Raw genomic sequence first — 17383 nt, forward strand, 5'->3', positions numbered from 1 at the left:
CTCTACAACGAAGGAACTAAGCTAATTTACATGGATTCATGGTAATTTCGATGAACAGACAATAGAGATGGATACAATGAATGATCTTCAAAATAGACATCCAGAGCTGAAGACCATCAAGATCCAAAGCACCAAACCATGGCAAAAAGTAGGGAAATTTTGATAATATTAATATCTTTGGATTTTCACTTATTTGATGCTGTGTTTTCGAAGTCTTGACTTAAATCGTAAGAAAGTCTACGCAATTTGCAAAGTAAGCTAATCTGAATAAACTTTTCATTTGGGATCAAAATCATCATGGTTCTAAAGAATCCTGCATTTGATTGACCATTTAATATTGTAAGCTTCAAGCACACCATCGATCGTGTAATTTCCAAGAACTAACATTATCATTTTCGTACAATAGTCAATTCCCTCCTGTTTTCACCCTTTGAAGACATACAATTTCAACTATTTATATGAATATGTTTGTTCTAGGCTAATGTTGGCATTCCCTCAATGTAAAAGAACCACTTGTATTCTTTTTAACCTTTTCTGTGTACATCCTCTCAATCTAGCTTGTATACACCTTCCACCAACAATCATCCTACCATCAGAAGCAAACCCAAACAATATAAAAATTGGCAAAATTTCAGTTAGCTCTTGCATTTCTCCCACCTTTTCTGCTAACAGCCTCACACAGCCAGAAAGGCAATGTATCGAGTCTTGCTGCACGAGTCTTTCCATAGTTACCCAATACACCAAATCTTCCCCAAGCATGGTACTCTGCATAGGCCAGAGGGTCATTAGCTACGCCCTTGACATAAGAAGCTAATGATTCAAAGGATCTGAATTTAGTTCCATCTATTATTGAGTGTGGTGGGACAAAATCCCAAACATTTGGGGCTTCTAAATAGATGGGAATTGAACCAGAATCTAGAGCATAAGATAGCTTCTCTGTCACGCAACTCTCTGTCATGGTGTTCTCAATAGCAAGTACAAATTTGTAGTGAGACATGGCACAATGCAAATGATCCCACCATCTTGGCTTGACGCTGGCATCATTGTTGCAATCAGGATAGACAGAAAGGGCCATGTCTGGGCCACCAACATTGTTCAAGCACTTGCCAAACGAATGGTGAGGCAGCAAGCTCAGGAGATTTTTGGCCAGTCGATTTCTTTGAGGAAGACAGTGTGACGAAGACCAATAAACAAGTGTATCCTTCAGAAAAAGGAAAAAAGTTAATAGTACAATTTGGTGAAAAAATCCGTAGAAACTTCAAAAGAAGCAAATAACTTTAGCTAATACTTACATTGTTCTTGTAAGATGAGAACTGATAATTTCGACCATTGTGAAAGAGCGCACCAGAACACGTTGACTGCACATCATCTTTAGCATGATAACTGATAAATATACCCTCAAGACCTGAATGCTTTCTACCAGCTTCAAGATCCATGTATACCCGAAGTGGATCAACTTTACGTCTCTGAAAAAATATAAGGAATGCTGTAACACCCCAGGTCCAATAACCCGGCCCACTGTTAAGATATTGTCCACTTTGTACACACAGTCCATCATGGGTTTGCTTCTGGGCTTTGCAACCCAAAACGCGTCTTAACAGTTAAGGAGCTCACAGGCTATTTAACCAATTCAATTCTCCCACCACTAACCAATGTGGGATCTAAAGACAGAGCACACACAGACCCAGCATCTCTCTCGTGCTTTGTCGATGTGGGATTCGCCTAGGGGTATCACATACACCCCCCCTTACGGGACTCAGCGTCCTCGCTGAGGTTTGCCCCACCATCGTTCAAGAGGACACGCGGAGTTGCTCTGATACCATTTGTAACACCCCAGGTCCAATAACCCGGCCCACTGTTAAGATATTGTCCACTTTGGACACACAGTCCATCATGGGTTTGCTTCTGGGCTTTGCAACCCAAAACGCGTCTTAACAGTTAAGGAGCTCACAGGCTATTTAACTAATTCAATTCTCCCACCACTAACCAATGTGGGATCTAAAGACAGAGCACACATTTAAAAATTTCACTACAAAAGAAATTGACAATAATAAAAGGAAAATACATATATGGTAAATATAAGTATATTTTAGATGCAGGCAGATCCTCTTTAGAAGGGTACATTCGTCATTTCAAAAAGAATCTTTCCAGATCCTTCTTAGCCATTATTTTGTATATCCCACAATATTCGGTTCATTTATTCCTATTGAAACAGAATAACATTTTAAAACATTGTTTTTAGTAAAAGATAGTATACATCTATATTGTAAATAATTTGTTTTATATAAATAATATTGGAATATATAATTAAAATTTTTTTTTGTGTCATTTGTTTGTGTCTTAAGAGCCCAATGTAAATTAAAATATTCCCCAAGAATTTTTAGAAATTTAAAAAAATATCTTGATATTTTTAAAAATTTTAAAATATTAATACATCTTCCGATAGTTTTAAAAGGTCTAAATGACATTTTAAATTGGCAAAGATATAGTAATAATTTGATAGTTATATTAAGTGTTAATACAGTTTTGTAATTTCAATAAATGGGTAAAACAACTATATTCAAAAAAACCAAATGGAATTCACAAATGAAATTAGATTAAGGGAGAGAATTTAGTCTTTTTGAAGTTTATAAGATGAAAATAGGGGGAGTGCATGATCTGGTTTGGTGAGGTTTGAAAATTTTTTCAAACGAAACTAAAAAAGAATAGTTTGAAAAATTTTTAAAACAAACTAAACTATTTTAAATTTTAAACCAAACCAAACCAAACTAAAATGAAAAATATTGTTTGATTCTATTTAGAGTTATAGTTTGAACTATAATTATTAGTATCCTACGATACACGAAATATATTGTATCCTATGATACAAAATAAATAGAAAACGATATAAATCATAAGGTGTATCGAATTAATATTGCACAATAAACGTATTATATGATATAATATATATTCTACGATACGATACATATTATCAATATGAATTAATACACTTTTTTAGAGAAAATAATAGTATATTAGAGGTGTATATGAAAATTTTTAAAATATTAAGAGTGTTTATAATACTTTTCAAAATGATAATGTATCAATTATAATATTCATTAGTATTTTATTATTTTAATTTTTGAAAGATATATTGTATGATATAATATATAATATAGTAAATTATATTTTTAATATATGATAAAATACACAATTTGACTATTATAGATTGAATCTTTTAAAATAATTCATTTCTAAATATTTATATAATTTAAGGAAATTAGCTCAATTATAGTTTTTAAAAATATAATAGCTTGATTTCTATCAATTCAACTGTGGACTTATTAAATTGATTATTTAAACCTAACCTAGCCGCTTGAGATTGGGTTCTCAAGTTCACGGTGGAACTCATGGTCAAGAATGTAGGGATAATTTCCCTCCCCAAACGCCCCCCGCCCCGGCCCCCTTAGTTTTTGTTAAATAACATTACAAACAACTATTACTAACAAGAGATTGGTTGGATATGGCTAGGGTTTCGAGTCAAACCCCTTCAGGACAATCATCCACATAGATGAAGACTAATTTTTTATTGGTCAAAAAACTTACTCCCACCTAATATTTGGTATATTTTTAAACTCTCATAAATAGAATTTAAAAATAAAAAAAGGTATTTAGGGGTCTATACTGACCCATAGATGTACAATAAATTATAGTATATTTGCATATATTTAAATATAACATTTTTTTTCATATTAAAATTACATAATTATGTTATTTGATATTATTTTTTTAGTAGTATTATATGTATAAATAATATTTATAAATTTATATATAAATGATAATATTTCATCATATAATTAAGTATTATTTTATCTTTAATTTATAATTATTTAATTATGTGATAATATATTATCATTTATACATATAATTTTATTATAATTTTTCATTACAAATGGTCAACTTATACCATTATTGTTATTATTCTCTTATTTAATTTTGATTTACTTATTTAACTTTTTTCTCCTATAGATATATCATATGTTTATTAATTAAAATAATAAAATCATATATAATTATAATATAAACATTAAATTAAATATTAATAATTTATGTCATCATTTAATTAATAATATTAAATTAAAATTAATTTACACTTAATAATAACTTCAATAAATACTCAATATTAACTGTACGTAACAATATTTCCAATTAAAAATTTTTCATTTTAGACATTAAATTTTTTATGAGTCTCTAACTTTGACATTTTAGAATGAAAATTTTTCATCCTCACTTTATGGTCACAATTACTTTTTTTCTTTTTCCTTAGTTGAAAGTAAGCTATCAAAATGAACATTATAAGTCTTTAATCAAAGAAAAAAAATTTTCCTTTTTTTAAAAGTAAACACATTCATTTATTTCCATATTTTTGGTTGAAATTATGGAAGTAAACCCACAAAGGTGAAATTATGTAAATTGTTTACATCATAATTTGACGTATACTATTTATTTATTTTTTAGTGTTTTAAAAATTTTATCAATTACATATTTTGAAATGAATTTTAATTTACCTCTTTATAAAGTATCAAATTTATATAAATTTATAGCCATAATTTGATATCTAACACTTCCATTAAAAATTTAATATATTGAATTGATGATTTTAAATACCAATTTTTTACATTAAATTATTGACAATTAACTTGTTTTATCCGAAAATTTCATAAAAACATATTAATGTATGTGAGAACTTAAATGTTATTGTGTGTGTCTCACATTTATACCGAGATAAATAAAACTAAATGCATAAACGATAAGTGTAAATTTATATATAAATAATAATATGTCATTAAATAATTAAATAATTTTGAATTAAAAATAAAATAATATATAATTATATCGTAACACATTATTATCTGTACACAAATTTATATTTATTATTTATGTACATATTACTACTCAATTGAGTTAATGAGAACACTGTTAATGTGAGTTTTTTAGATTATGAAATCACTTTCATACATGTATGAAGCATTTACAATTATTGATATTGAAAAAATATAGTAATGCGATAACATATCCATCCGAAAATGTTATGTGAATGTTGTGATGAGAGTGCAAAATACAGTGTTTATGCGTGATACATAAAAACAATAAAACAATGAAAGAAGATTAAGTATATTAAGTGGTTTAGTTAGGCTACCTATGTAGTATTGTTATTACCTTTTTTTTTCTTTAACAATGCATTCTCAAGAAACAATTATAAAAAATGATTCTAAGAGATTATTAGAATAATTATCGAGCAAATTCAAATAAATTTTTCTTGTTTATGAAGATTCAATGAAATAATAAAGGATCAAAGAAGAAAATTAAAATAATATAATTATAATATAAACATTACCTTAAATATCAGTGTTTTATGTCATCATTTAATTAATAATATTGAATTAAAATTAATATACACTTAATAATAACTCCAATTAATACTCAATATTAACTGTATGTTGAAAATTTTTCATTTTAAATATTAAATTCTTTATGAATCTCTAACTTTGACATGTTGACCAATGATCATTCTTACTTTATTATCACAATTACTTCTTTTCTTCTTTCTTAATTGAAAGTAAGTTTTGATCAAAATGAATATTATAAGTCTTTAATCAAAGAAAAAATATGTTTTTTTTCCTTTTTTTTTTTTTAAGTAAACACATTCATTTATTTCCATATTTTTGGTTGAAATTATGGAAGCAAACACATCAAGTTGAAATTATGTAAATTGTTTACATCATAATTTGGCATATGCTATTTATCAATCACCTATTTTAAGATGAATTTTAATTTACCTCTTTATATAAATTTATAGCCATAATTTTATGTCTGACACGTCCCTTAAAAATCTAATGTACTGAATTGATGATTTTAAATACCATTTTTTTCCATTAAATTATTGACAATAAACTTGTTTTTATCCGAAAATTTCATAAAAACATATTAATGTGTGTGGAAACTTAAATGTTGTTGTGCGTGTCTCACATGTATATTGAGATAAATAAAACTAAATACATAAATAATAATTATAAATTTATATACAAATAATAATATATTATTATATTATTAAATGATTTAAATACCAAAACTTCATGCTAACTTCTCCAGCTTGTAGAAACTTGAAATGAAGTCAGCCCCCCCATATTGTTGAAAATTTTTTGGATAATATTCAATATTTATATAATTATAAGACTTATGGTCTACTTAGCACTTTCACTTTAGATATTAAAATATTAACAAGGTGATCTTAATTTTGTTACAATTTTATCCTTACTTATTAATAGTTTAAGATTAAAATATTCTCATTTTAATTAAAATAACAAGTAAAATGAAAAATATTTGAGAAATAATATATTGGCCATAAGATAACAACTTAAAAAATAATTTAATTAATTAATTTTATAATTTGACAACATAATAAAAACTTAATTTATTATTAAGAAGGAAAATATATTAGAATATTTTTCTCTTGAACCCTATCATTATTTTGGTTGGCATGCGCTTTTGTAAAGATGACATGTACAAACTTAGGTTATATCTTCTCTTGAACCCTATTATTGTAGGAACTCTAATAAGCCTTCAAGACGGAAATGTCTAGTCTTCTTTGTTTTTTTGGCCCAGGATTGGTTTTTGTTGTCCTTCAATAGGACGACTTTAGGTTGTTCCCGTGACCTAATCTAGAGGTTGCATTTGTGTTGTTAATATATTTTTTACTTACCAAAAAAAATATATATTAAAATATACACAAAGTAAATATTTAATATAAGACATGTTGGTTTAAGCAAATACAATACTAATTTATATTCAATAATCTTTTGAGGATATTCAAGTAAAATAATATATTATTATTCATTTATTATTGTTAACAAAAGATAATAATTATTTATACATATTAAATTTATCAAATATAATAATAATTTATACCTAATAATCTTTCAGTTAATCAATCTTTGTGGTAATTTTTTATTTTTAGTAATAAAAGATTACTCGAACTAAACATTATCTTATTGATAATGAAGGTAGTGAAGATCCTAATGAATCAGATGAGCCCATGTTTGTAGAAAATTTTGTAGCATTTACTACAAATATGCCAAAAATATTTGATGCCTTGATTGGGGAAGAGTTTGGCAATTGTAGTGAGTTTTATAAGAAGCTCTTGATGAATCCTTGAATGTAAGTTTGGCAAAGAAAAAAGTTGATTAACAGAAAAATTTTCTTTGTTGATAAGAGATCTTTCTAACAAGTAATTTATTGTTTGATTATACTATTAAAGAGTTTGGTGCGCTAGAACTACCATTAAAAATTTGAATACAAGAAAAATTAAGGTACATGAAGTATTAAGCCAAACAATTATTGTTGGATTCTATTTTAATATGTTCAATGTAATAATGTTATACTGACATTTTGTTTTTTTTTTTTCTATTCAATCATTGTATGATATTTCTTGTTACGAACTCCAGAGCTTTACAATCTTATACAAGCACTATGGTTTTGAATCTTAACTACATAATCATTAATCTATATATTAATGTTTTATTCTTGTCGTTCTTTTATGCATTTTCCTTGGAAAGAAATCTCTATTCTGTCAATTCAATGGAATTATGCATTATGCCTTGGTTTATTTGCATCAATAATAGCTCCTTATAAGGGCTTATTTGCAAGCGGTGTCAAACTAGCTTTTAAATGAAAACATTTGAAACTGTAAGTAATCATCAATCACTTGGGACTGGAATGTTGTTCCCCATATATTATATTGTAAAAGTGTTTACTATTCTTTATAATTTTAACTCGTTACATATTCAAATACATAGTGTTGTTATTCCAAGTAAGAAAAAATTTTAATAGTTAGTTTGTTCATTATGTTATGGATACATTAATCTTACAAAGTGGTTATTTTCTCCAATTATTCATTTTTCATAGTATTCTTTCAATTACTTCATTTGTTGTGTATTTGGTCTCTTGTTTGTTCTAAATACATTTTCGTTGTAATAAATGTGCATCCTATTATCTGAGTGGGTAAACTGACTTGCAAGATGAATATAAAAAACAAACAACGAGAAAAATTACCAAGAGAAATTTATATCCAATCTCAAATTTTGAAAAGACATGTGTAAACTCATATACTAAAAACAAATAATAAATACTCATTTTCAACAATTTTTTCAATGAAATCTATCATTTTTCAGTGATTAAAATAAAAATAATTTAATATATCATTCTTTATCTGACACTTTTAATTTCACCCTTAGTTGACACAGATAACGTTTTCTCATCTAAAATCAAACTTCGTTAAAAAACCTAATGATGTAACACCGAAATAGTAATTATACTATCCATTAATTTTGAATAAAAAATTTTAAAAAAAATCTTTATATTAGACTCAAATATCTTATACATGATAATTTAATATAAAAAATATTTAAAAACTCATAAATCAACCTCTACAAATTTTTTTCAAACCCTTACTTATTTTAATACTGTATAATTCTAATAGTTATAATATCATATTTATACCCTATTGTGTTAGGGGAGGTTTTGAGAATATTTTGTTATTTAAATTTGTGTTTTACATATAACGCGTTGACTGTCGGAGGGGAAAATATTTGATTCACTCTATTAGAAAAATATTAATTTCCAAGGAATGCATGAGGAAAAGCAAAGAAATTGAACCTGGGAAAAAATATACAAATAAACTTCGAACTCTTGTGAGAAGAAAGAGTCTTGTTGCTTCAAGTCAACTGCGATGGCTTCGTCTTCTCAAGTGAAGTATGATGTTTTCCTCAGTTTCAGAGGTGACGACACTCGAGACAATTTTACCAGCCACCTCAATGCAGCTTTGTGTAGGAGAAAGATTGTTACTTTCATCGATGATCAACTTGTAAGAGGAGATGGGATTTCACCATCTCTTTTGAATGCTATTAGTGGATCAAAGATTTCAATCATCATTTTCTCGAAAGGTTATGCTTCTTCTACATGGTGCCTCCAAGAACTTGTTGAGATCCTCAATTGCAAGAGAATGTACGGTCAGATTGTGATTCCAGTGTTCTATCATGTAGATCCATCAGTTGTAAGGAAGCAATCAGGGACTTATGGAGATGCATTTGGCCAGCATGAAGTAAAATATATGGAGGAAAAAGAGATGTTGCAGAGATGGAGGAATGCTTTGACGGAAGCAGCCAATCTATCTGGCTTTGATTCAAATTCCATCAGGTGGGTGCTTTTTGTGCTTTGATATTATTATTATTATTATGATAATTCTTCTGTATGAAAATCACTTTCAATTATGAAAGATAAAATTCAAATACAACTTCTATAAGTCCAACTATACAATTGAACCTTTTTTGGTTCCTTTAACAAAATTCCATTTCAGTTGTTTGAAAATAGCTTAACTTATATAAATCAAACTTCCCCCACATTATTTATCTTAATTTATTTGTTAATCAAATTATCCTTAGATTTCACGCTATACCTTTTATTAAAATGAAATAGCTTTTTGTTACTTTATGTTTTATGTAAAATCAATTTTATATATCAACATGCCATTTTGGCAATTTATTATAGAACGAGTGTTTATAAAATAACAAAACTAAATTATCTGAAGTTGGAAGGAGCGTTTTTAATTGATAACCAAATTATTATCAGTTTCACAAAAAAAGTTGTATTTCTATAAGTTTTATTAAATATATGCATAAGCTTTCCTTGGAAAGTCCAAACCAAAATTGGGCTCTTGGAATCCGACTTTGTCTTTATTTCTTTCTCATTAATTTATTGATAAGGTTATTGTTGTTTTTACCTTTTTGTTTCTAATGTAGGCCTGAATCGAAACTTGTTGACACAATTACTGAATGTATTTTGGAGAGTTTGAATGATAAGTCTTATAGCGATAATAAGAACTTGGTTGGAGTAGCAATGAAGATCCAGAAAATTAAATCTTTATTGTCTGATCAGTCAAGTAAAGTATGCAAGTTAGGACTTTGGGGTATGGGTGGCATAGGCAAGACGACTCTTGCTGAAGCAGTCTTCAATGAAATCTCAAGTCAATTTGAAGCTTCGTATTTTGCTCGAAATGTTAGGGAAGCATCAAATATAAATTAACTGCGTCGTTTGCAAAAAGAATTTCTTTATGCAATATTAGGGGATAGACACCTTGATATAAGAAACACATCCACAAAAAAAAGGCTTGAACGTAAAAGAGTTCTTACTATTTTTGATGATGTGACAGATTCGAAACAAATAAAAGAATTAATTGAAAATCCTGAAGACTTGGGCTTTGGAAGTCAAATCATTATAACTACAAGGGATAAACAAGTGCTAACAATTTGTGGATTGGATGATTCTACCATATATAAGGTCGAAGGATTAGGTGGTGACGAATCTCTTAGACTTTTTAAACAACATGCCTTCAAACAAAACCATCCAATTGATAAAGTTTACTTGAAGCTTTCAGAAAAAGTTATAAGTTATACAAAAGGTTTGCCTTTAGCTCTCGAAGTTTTAGGTAACCATCTCCTTGGTAGAGGAAAACTTGAATGGGATAGTGCACTGGAAGATTTACAAAAATCTCCATATGAAGGTATCCAAAAGGTGCTTAAGATCAGTTATGATGGATTATCTGATAAAGAGAATACTTTATTTTTAGATATTGCATGCTTCTTTAAAGGATGTGATAAATATCTTGTTGGTACATTCAGTTGACATAATCGAATACGTGTTCTTGTTGATAAAGCTCTTATATCTATTCTATTTACCACAATAGAAATGCATGATTTCATTCAAGAGATGGGTTGGAAAATTGTCTGACAAGAGTCAATCACTAAACTTGGCCAACGCAATCGATTGTGGCATCATGAAGATGTAGATCATGTATTGAAAAAAAATCTGGTAAATATACATGACATTAACTTTCAATTTATATGCTATAGTATATGGGATATATTGAAATATTTGAACTAGTAGTGTATCTTTTTCATTTTTCCCTACAGAATAGTTCATGAAGTAATTGGTTTCGGGTTTAGAGGTATATCATGTTATTTTGCTGTAAACTTATCTTTTGATTTTAATTGCAGGGAACTAGCAAAGTGAGAGGTATGCTCTTTGAAATGGCTGAAATGAGAGAGATCCACTTAAATCCTCATGCTTTCTCAGAGATGGCTAATCTAAGACTCCTTATAGTAAATAACTTATATTGGAGATGCAATAATAAAGTTCATGGTTTTGACAACATTGAATTTGATTTCTCAGAGTTAGAATGCCTCTGTTGGGATTATTACCCCTTCCCATCGTTGCCTTTGAAATTTGATCTTGATAACCTTGTTGTACTTAAGATGCAAAACAATAATCTTTAACAACTATGGACGGGCATCAAGGTATCTGTTGATTTCATTTGAAAATTCTCTTTCATAAATTTTAAATATTAGATTTTTTTAATTGTATTGGTCATTTCTTTTTCCTGATACAGAATCTTGCTCATTTAAAATACATTGACCTAAGTCACTCAACACATCTACTTGAAGTCCCAGACCTTTCAAAGGCCTCAAATCTAGAGTGGTTGATTCTAAGAAATTGCAAAAGCCTTGTCAATCTTCCAATTGGCATTCAGTCAAGGTCTTTAAGAGATGTTTTTCTCTCTGGCTGCTCTAATCTCAACACTGCTCCAAGGATATCAGGTAATATGGAAAGATTGTGCTTGGATGGAACTGCAATAAAAACCTTATCGTCTTCCATAGAAAGCCCTTCCAGACTAGTTGAATTGAATCTTAAGAAATGCTTAAGCCTTGAAAGTCTTCCAAGCAGCCTTTGTAATTTGACATCTCTTTGAAAGCTTGATCACTCTGGTTTGTCAAATCTAAAGATGGTTCCAGAGTTCCCACCTGAGATCCTAGAGTTGTATTTAGATGGAACTACAGTAAAAGAATTGTCTTCATCGATTGGAAAAGTATCATCTCTGATAAGATTAAGTCTTAGAAATTGTTCAAGCCTTGAAAGTCTTCCAAGCAGCCTTTGTAATTTGACATCTCTTCGAAAACTTGATCTCTCTGGTTTGTCAAATCTAAAGATGGTTCTAGAGTTCCCACCTGAGATCCTAGAGTTGTATTTAAATAGAACTGCAGTAAAAGAATTGTCTTCATCGATTGGGAAAGTTTCATCTCTGATAAGATTAAGTCTTAGAAATTGTTCAAGCCTTGAAAGTCTTCCAAGCAGCCTTTGTAATTTGATATCTCTTTGACAGATTGATCTCTTTGGTTCGTCAAATCTAAAGATGGTTCCAGAGTTTCTATCTGAGATCCTAGAGTTGTATTTAGATGAAACTGCAGTAAAAGAATTGTCTTCATCGATTGGGAAAGTATCATCTCTGATAAGTTTAAGTCTTAGAAATTGTTCAAGCCTTGAAAGTCTTCTAAACACCATTGATAAGTTGAAATCTCTGAAATATCTTTGTATGTCGGGTTGCTCAAAACTTGAAAGATTGCCTGATGACTTGGGAATGTTAGAGAGCTTGGAAGCAATTAAGGCTAGTGGAATTACTGTTAAAGAGTTGCCTTCAGTTATGGTTGTTCTATCAGCTTTGCAATTTTTAAAGAGATTAGAGTTGAATTACTGCAGTATTACAGAGTTACCCAATAATATTGACAATCCGCCCTTACTCGTAGATCTAGAATTGGAAGGAAACAATTTTGAGAGCATCCCAACAAACATCATGAACCTTTCCAAGTTACAAAGCCTTAACATAAGGTTTTGTGATAGGCTTCAATCCTTACCAAAGCTTCCACGCAATATAAAAGAACTTCTAGCAGATGGTTGCAAATTGCTGAAAGAATTATCAGGTTTTACAAATCTAATAACTCCAGGACCTGATAGAAGGTCACTGAGCTTGTTCAATTGTGTCAGTCTGGATTGGGACGCAATCAGAAACATTTTGAGTGATTCTATATTGGATACGTACTCAAGTAAAATTAACCATTTCGCATATAAGGTATCATTTTATCTATCATTTGCACATGATTTCAATTTCTTTTTCTGTTCTGAAGTAAAAAAAAATGATGTTAAATCAACAATTTTAGTAATAACCAGTTTTCTGTAATGTATTAGGTAACTCCCCAGCGAGAAGTTGAAATTTGTTACCCTGGAAGTGACATTCCGGAATGGTTTAACATTCAAAGTAGTGGATCAGTTATTAAGTTACCACAAGGTTCATTCAATGGGAAGGTTCTGGGTCTTGCCTTTTGTTTCATTGTTGAAGTTGAAGATAATTGTGATGAGTGTAATTTCTTTGGTGTTGGTTCTACGTTGAGACTGAGTCGCCCTGATGTGGACAGAATGTCTAGTGAACAGACATATCTTTTGACCAAGTGTATTAAGTCAGATCATGTATTAGTGATATATGACCACATTATATGGGAGATATTTGGGACAGAAGATTTTAAATTCGCTTGTGATACGGAAGCCGTTATCTCTTTCCGTCCCTTAGATAGTTTAGAATTTACAGAGACAAATTGGATAAAAAATATAAAGAAGTGTGGGGTTCGTTTATTGTTCACTGAAGAGTTGGAGGAAACTATGAAAAGATCAGGATGTTCCATCCATGGTGAAGAAGATGGATTTAAATCTTCAAATTTCTATAAAGGCGAATCCAGCTCAAGGTATGTAATTACATAACTTATATATATACGCCTTCTTAACCGTATATAATTATGTAATGCATTCTCTATGTCAATACTATTTTCATGCTTATGAGTGATTTCTGAATGGTTTTCTTCTGGTCTGTGTTATCATTTCTATATATGTTCATATAATTTGGAATTCTCAGAATTCAAATCTGTAATTTATGATTAGTGTTATTATTAGTAGAATCATGAACTCAGTCTTTAAAGAACATATTTTTTTGGTCTCTTTCACCAACCATATTGTCACAACTCAAAAGACAATCGGGGCCTTCCATGGTCAGCCAACCTCTACCGGACTGCATGACTGAAAAAGGGGAATTGGAGCCTCTGCCGAGGGAAGTGCTCAAGCACAGGTATACTGGCAATGGTGAGCTAGAGGTTTTTGTTGCCTGGAAAAATTTACCAGAATGTAAGAATTCATGGGAGCAATACACTGCCTTCAAACAAGCTTTCCCACAATTCCACCTTGAGGATAAGGTGCCACTCGATAGGAGGGGAAATGTTAGGTCTAGAATTTATGTATCACGCAAGTGGAAGAGAGACCAAATGAAGGGTACACCTAGCGACTTGGAGTTAAAGCAAGAGGCAGAATTTACGGGAGATTTTAGGTTCGGAATTTATGTATCACGCAAAAGGAAGAGAGCCCAAATGAAGGCACACCTGGAGGAATCATATTGGCTATCAAAAATGCTGGAGAGGAGAGGCAATCAAAGTTGAAAGCTGGTTGTTGGAAACAAACACAAAAGGAGAGGTTTTAGTCCTGGAGGAGGGAGCAAGCAGAATTAATGAAAAGTAGGAGTACAAGGAGAGAGACTAGACCTCTTGAAAGCCTAGAGTTCAGTTACTTTTCTTATTGCCGTTTCTGGCTATTTTTTGCATTTTGTAAGAAGAAACAGATCATGAGTTCATGTAATTACTAAAATTGGTGATTTGACTTTGTAATGCACTTACAGTTAATGAAGAAGAATATCTCTTTTTTTCTTAGTTGATTTGGAATGTTATATTATTGATTTTGTATTGTTAATTTTTGTTATGACTGTTGTGATTAGATTGTGGCATGATGATGAGAGCAGTAAGGAGTAGAGAATATTATTGCAGTGAAACTGTCTTTATATAACAGAACTAAAAGCTTGACAGCATTGAGTGTCGTTTACAAGGGAAGGTTGCTGCTGGAATTGCTTAAATGCTATCCTAGGTCTGTTAAACTTTGAAAGCATTGTGCTACTCTATCTTGCTTTGAAACCAAATAGATTGACGCAAGCTTAAAGGAATAAGACCATAAAACCAAACCGAAAGGATTAACATATAAATTAAGATGTGGATCAAAGCCTGCCAATACTATTATCCGCCAACTCCAGAATTTGGCCAAATCACTAAGGAAAAATCGACCACCTAAATTATGTCATTACCGCATGCATTATCCTCAAAATCCATAAAAGAATTTAGATTTCATGATATAAATATATAATAGATTGATAAACTCTTGTACGAATTCAGCATAAGAACCAAAAGAATTCTGGATAAAAGAAGCAGAGAATATAGAGAACCAATAAAGAAGACAATAAACAGTATATTTTTCATAATCTCCAAATCTGTTACATGCAACTTTTAAAAGGATTCTTTCACAAAACTAATTAACGGCTCATAGCAATTTAGTTAACAACCACGTCAGTTGCCTTTTTTGTTCTGCAATAACAATTTACTTAAAACCAAATAAAAACTAATTCAAACATAATGCAAAACATAATGCAGTTAACAATGAAATATGTATAGCTGCAGAATGACACCGTAACCACGAAGTCTGGCTTGTTGAAACTATACATTTTGATCAACCTCTTGACCTTTAGCGATTGACATCATATCTCTTCCTCCTTGCTGATTCAAATTCATATCACAAATCAAAACTTCTTGGCCGCAATTCAAATATCATCCCAAATATTTCAACATTACAATACAATCATTAGCTCAACCAATTTTAATTGTTAGGAATACATCGAGGTCTATAAAGGCAAAGATCAAAACTCATATTACACAAAATAATCTCTCACACTTACACACTATTTACTTATAGTATATTTATTAAATGTGGGACTTTAGTCTTCAACACTCTCTCTTAAGTGCAACCAACATAAGTTGTTAGGTCTACCATTTGGTTGAGTCCATTTTGGACAGGTGCATTGTTACTTGTATCTAGAAAGATTTAGGTTGTTAGGCCATAGGTTGTTAGCTGAGTCCATTTGGACAGGTGCATTGTCACTTGTATCCAAAAACATTAAGCTGTTAGGTCATAGGTTGTTGTCACTTGTATCAAAAATCATAAGGTTATTACGTCATAGGTTGTTAACTTGGCCCATTTAGACAAGTATGTTGTCACTTGTATCTAGAAACATTTTACGATGTTAGCTTATAGGCTGTTAGTTGAGTCTATTTGGACAACATCTAGGAACACTTTAGGTTGTTAAACTCACCATTTGACATATACTCTGATACCATATCAGAAATATATTGGGTTTATAAATGTAAAGATCAAAACCCATATTACACAAAACCAATTGATTTGTGTTAAGGTCTAATCTCTCACACTTATATACCACTTGCTTATATTGTATTTGTTAGATGTGAGACTTTAGTCTCCAATACTATTCACTGAATCACTAACCTTACAATTTGCAAAAAATCACAAAAAGCATAAAACTTTTTAAGATTATAATGAAGCATAGAGACTTGAAACAAAGGTATGGTGGTCTCAAACAACAAGGTGTTAGGTTCATCAGCAAGAACCGAAGATTTAGTCCACAAACAACTCAATCCACATTGAAAAGAATACAAATTATCCAAATTATCAGGAATCCAAGTCCACCTTTTAACCTAAACATTAACATTCTCCCATTTCAATCCATCACATTTCTCGTTAACATCTTCCTATATCGAACCAAACACACTAGAACTCAACTTGGACGTGGTTTGACTCTTGTATTTCTCTTTGAATTGGGCATAACCCACTTGAGAATCCCATTTCTTGAACACGCTTAACACGTCAATGGATGGCTCTAGTGTGGAATTAACAAGAGGAAAACTTGAATCTGCACGCTACTGTTTGTGAATTTAGGTCCAAGCATAGGGGAATTCAAGGAAGCCTAAGAAGAAGAGGAATAAGAATGTGAAGAAAAACATTAGAGCTTTTGAGGAGGTATTTAAGGGCTTTAATTGCATGATAATTTGACACTTCGATTCTCGATTGCGTTTAGTTTTTTCTCTGCATATGGATCTTTAGGTTTTGATTTTGATACTTTTAAGATTTGTTTTACATTTTATTATTATTATTATTATTATTATTATTATTATTATTTTGTTGAAGAAGAAAAAAAGGGGAATTGATCAACGAATTCTTCGAGTAACGATGACATGTGAACAAAGCAAAGTGGTCTAGTTTCTGGTTTGTAATAGCTATATGGGTGGTTGGGTAGGCAAGAAAAGCGGACCCAAACCTATCTATTTGGTTTGGGTTATCAAATAGTATCTCAATCAGAAGGGGCCAAATGACCATTTCTTACTTTAGTTGAATATTGCTATAACATGACGTTTGGCTTGAACAATATTTTATTATTAAAATTGAAAAATTACTTCAAAAATAAATTATTTAAAATATGACTAGGTTTAAATGATTACAATATTCAATAAAATTGATATGTATA

At 30.3% G+C, this 17383-nt stretch overlaps 1 protein-coding gene, 1 long non-coding RNA gene and 1 pseudogene across 2 annotated transcripts; 2 read left to right on the forward strand and 1 right to left on the reverse strand.

Annotated features, from left to right (window-relative positions):
• Positions 1–631: 631 nt before the first annotated feature.
• Positions 632–16901, reverse strand: LOC123203133 (annotated as a pseudogene).
• Positions 10858–11841, forward strand: LOC123203138. Its single transcript, XR_006499202.1, has 3 exons — positions 10858–10905; positions 11091–11390; positions 11483–11841. It is a non-coding gene; the product is annotated as an uncharacterized LOC123203138 (long non-coding RNA).
• LOC123203131 (disease resistance-like protein DSC1) lies at positions 12547–14672 on the forward strand. Its single transcript, XM_044619320.1, has 3 exons — positions 12547–12997; positions 13114–13664; positions 13946–14672. The coding sequence occupies exons 1-3, from the start codon at positions 12572–12574 to the stop codon at positions 14403–14405; spliced, it is 1437 nt and encodes a 478-aa protein (XP_044475255.1). The 5' UTR covers positions 12547–12571; the 3' UTR covers positions 14406–14672.
• Positions 16902–17383: the final 482 nt, after the last annotated feature.

The sequence above is a fragment of the Mangifera indica genome, chromosome 19 (genome assembly GCF_011075055.1).
Source record: "Mangifera indica cultivar Alphonso chromosome 19, CATAS_Mindica_2.1, whole genome shotgun sequence".
Classification (NCBI taxonomy): domain Eukaryota; kingdom Viridiplantae; phylum Streptophyta; class Magnoliopsida; order Sapindales; family Anacardiaceae; genus Mangifera; species Mangifera indica.

Bases quoted from the DNA above. Each gene is read 5' to 3' on its own strand.
- LOC123203131 (XM_044619320.1), top strand. From the start codon at position 12,572: ATGGTTGTTCTATCAGCTTTGCAATTTTTAAAGAGATTAGAGTTGAAT. The intron at 12,998-13,113 runs GTATCATTTTAT...GTAATGTATTAG, and splicing joins TTAACCATTTCGCATATAAG to GTAACTCCCCAGCGAGAAGT. The intron at 13,665-13,945 runs GTATGTAATTAC...ACAACTCAAAAG, and splicing joins AAAGGCGAATCCAGCTCAAG to ACAATCGGGGCCTTCCATGG.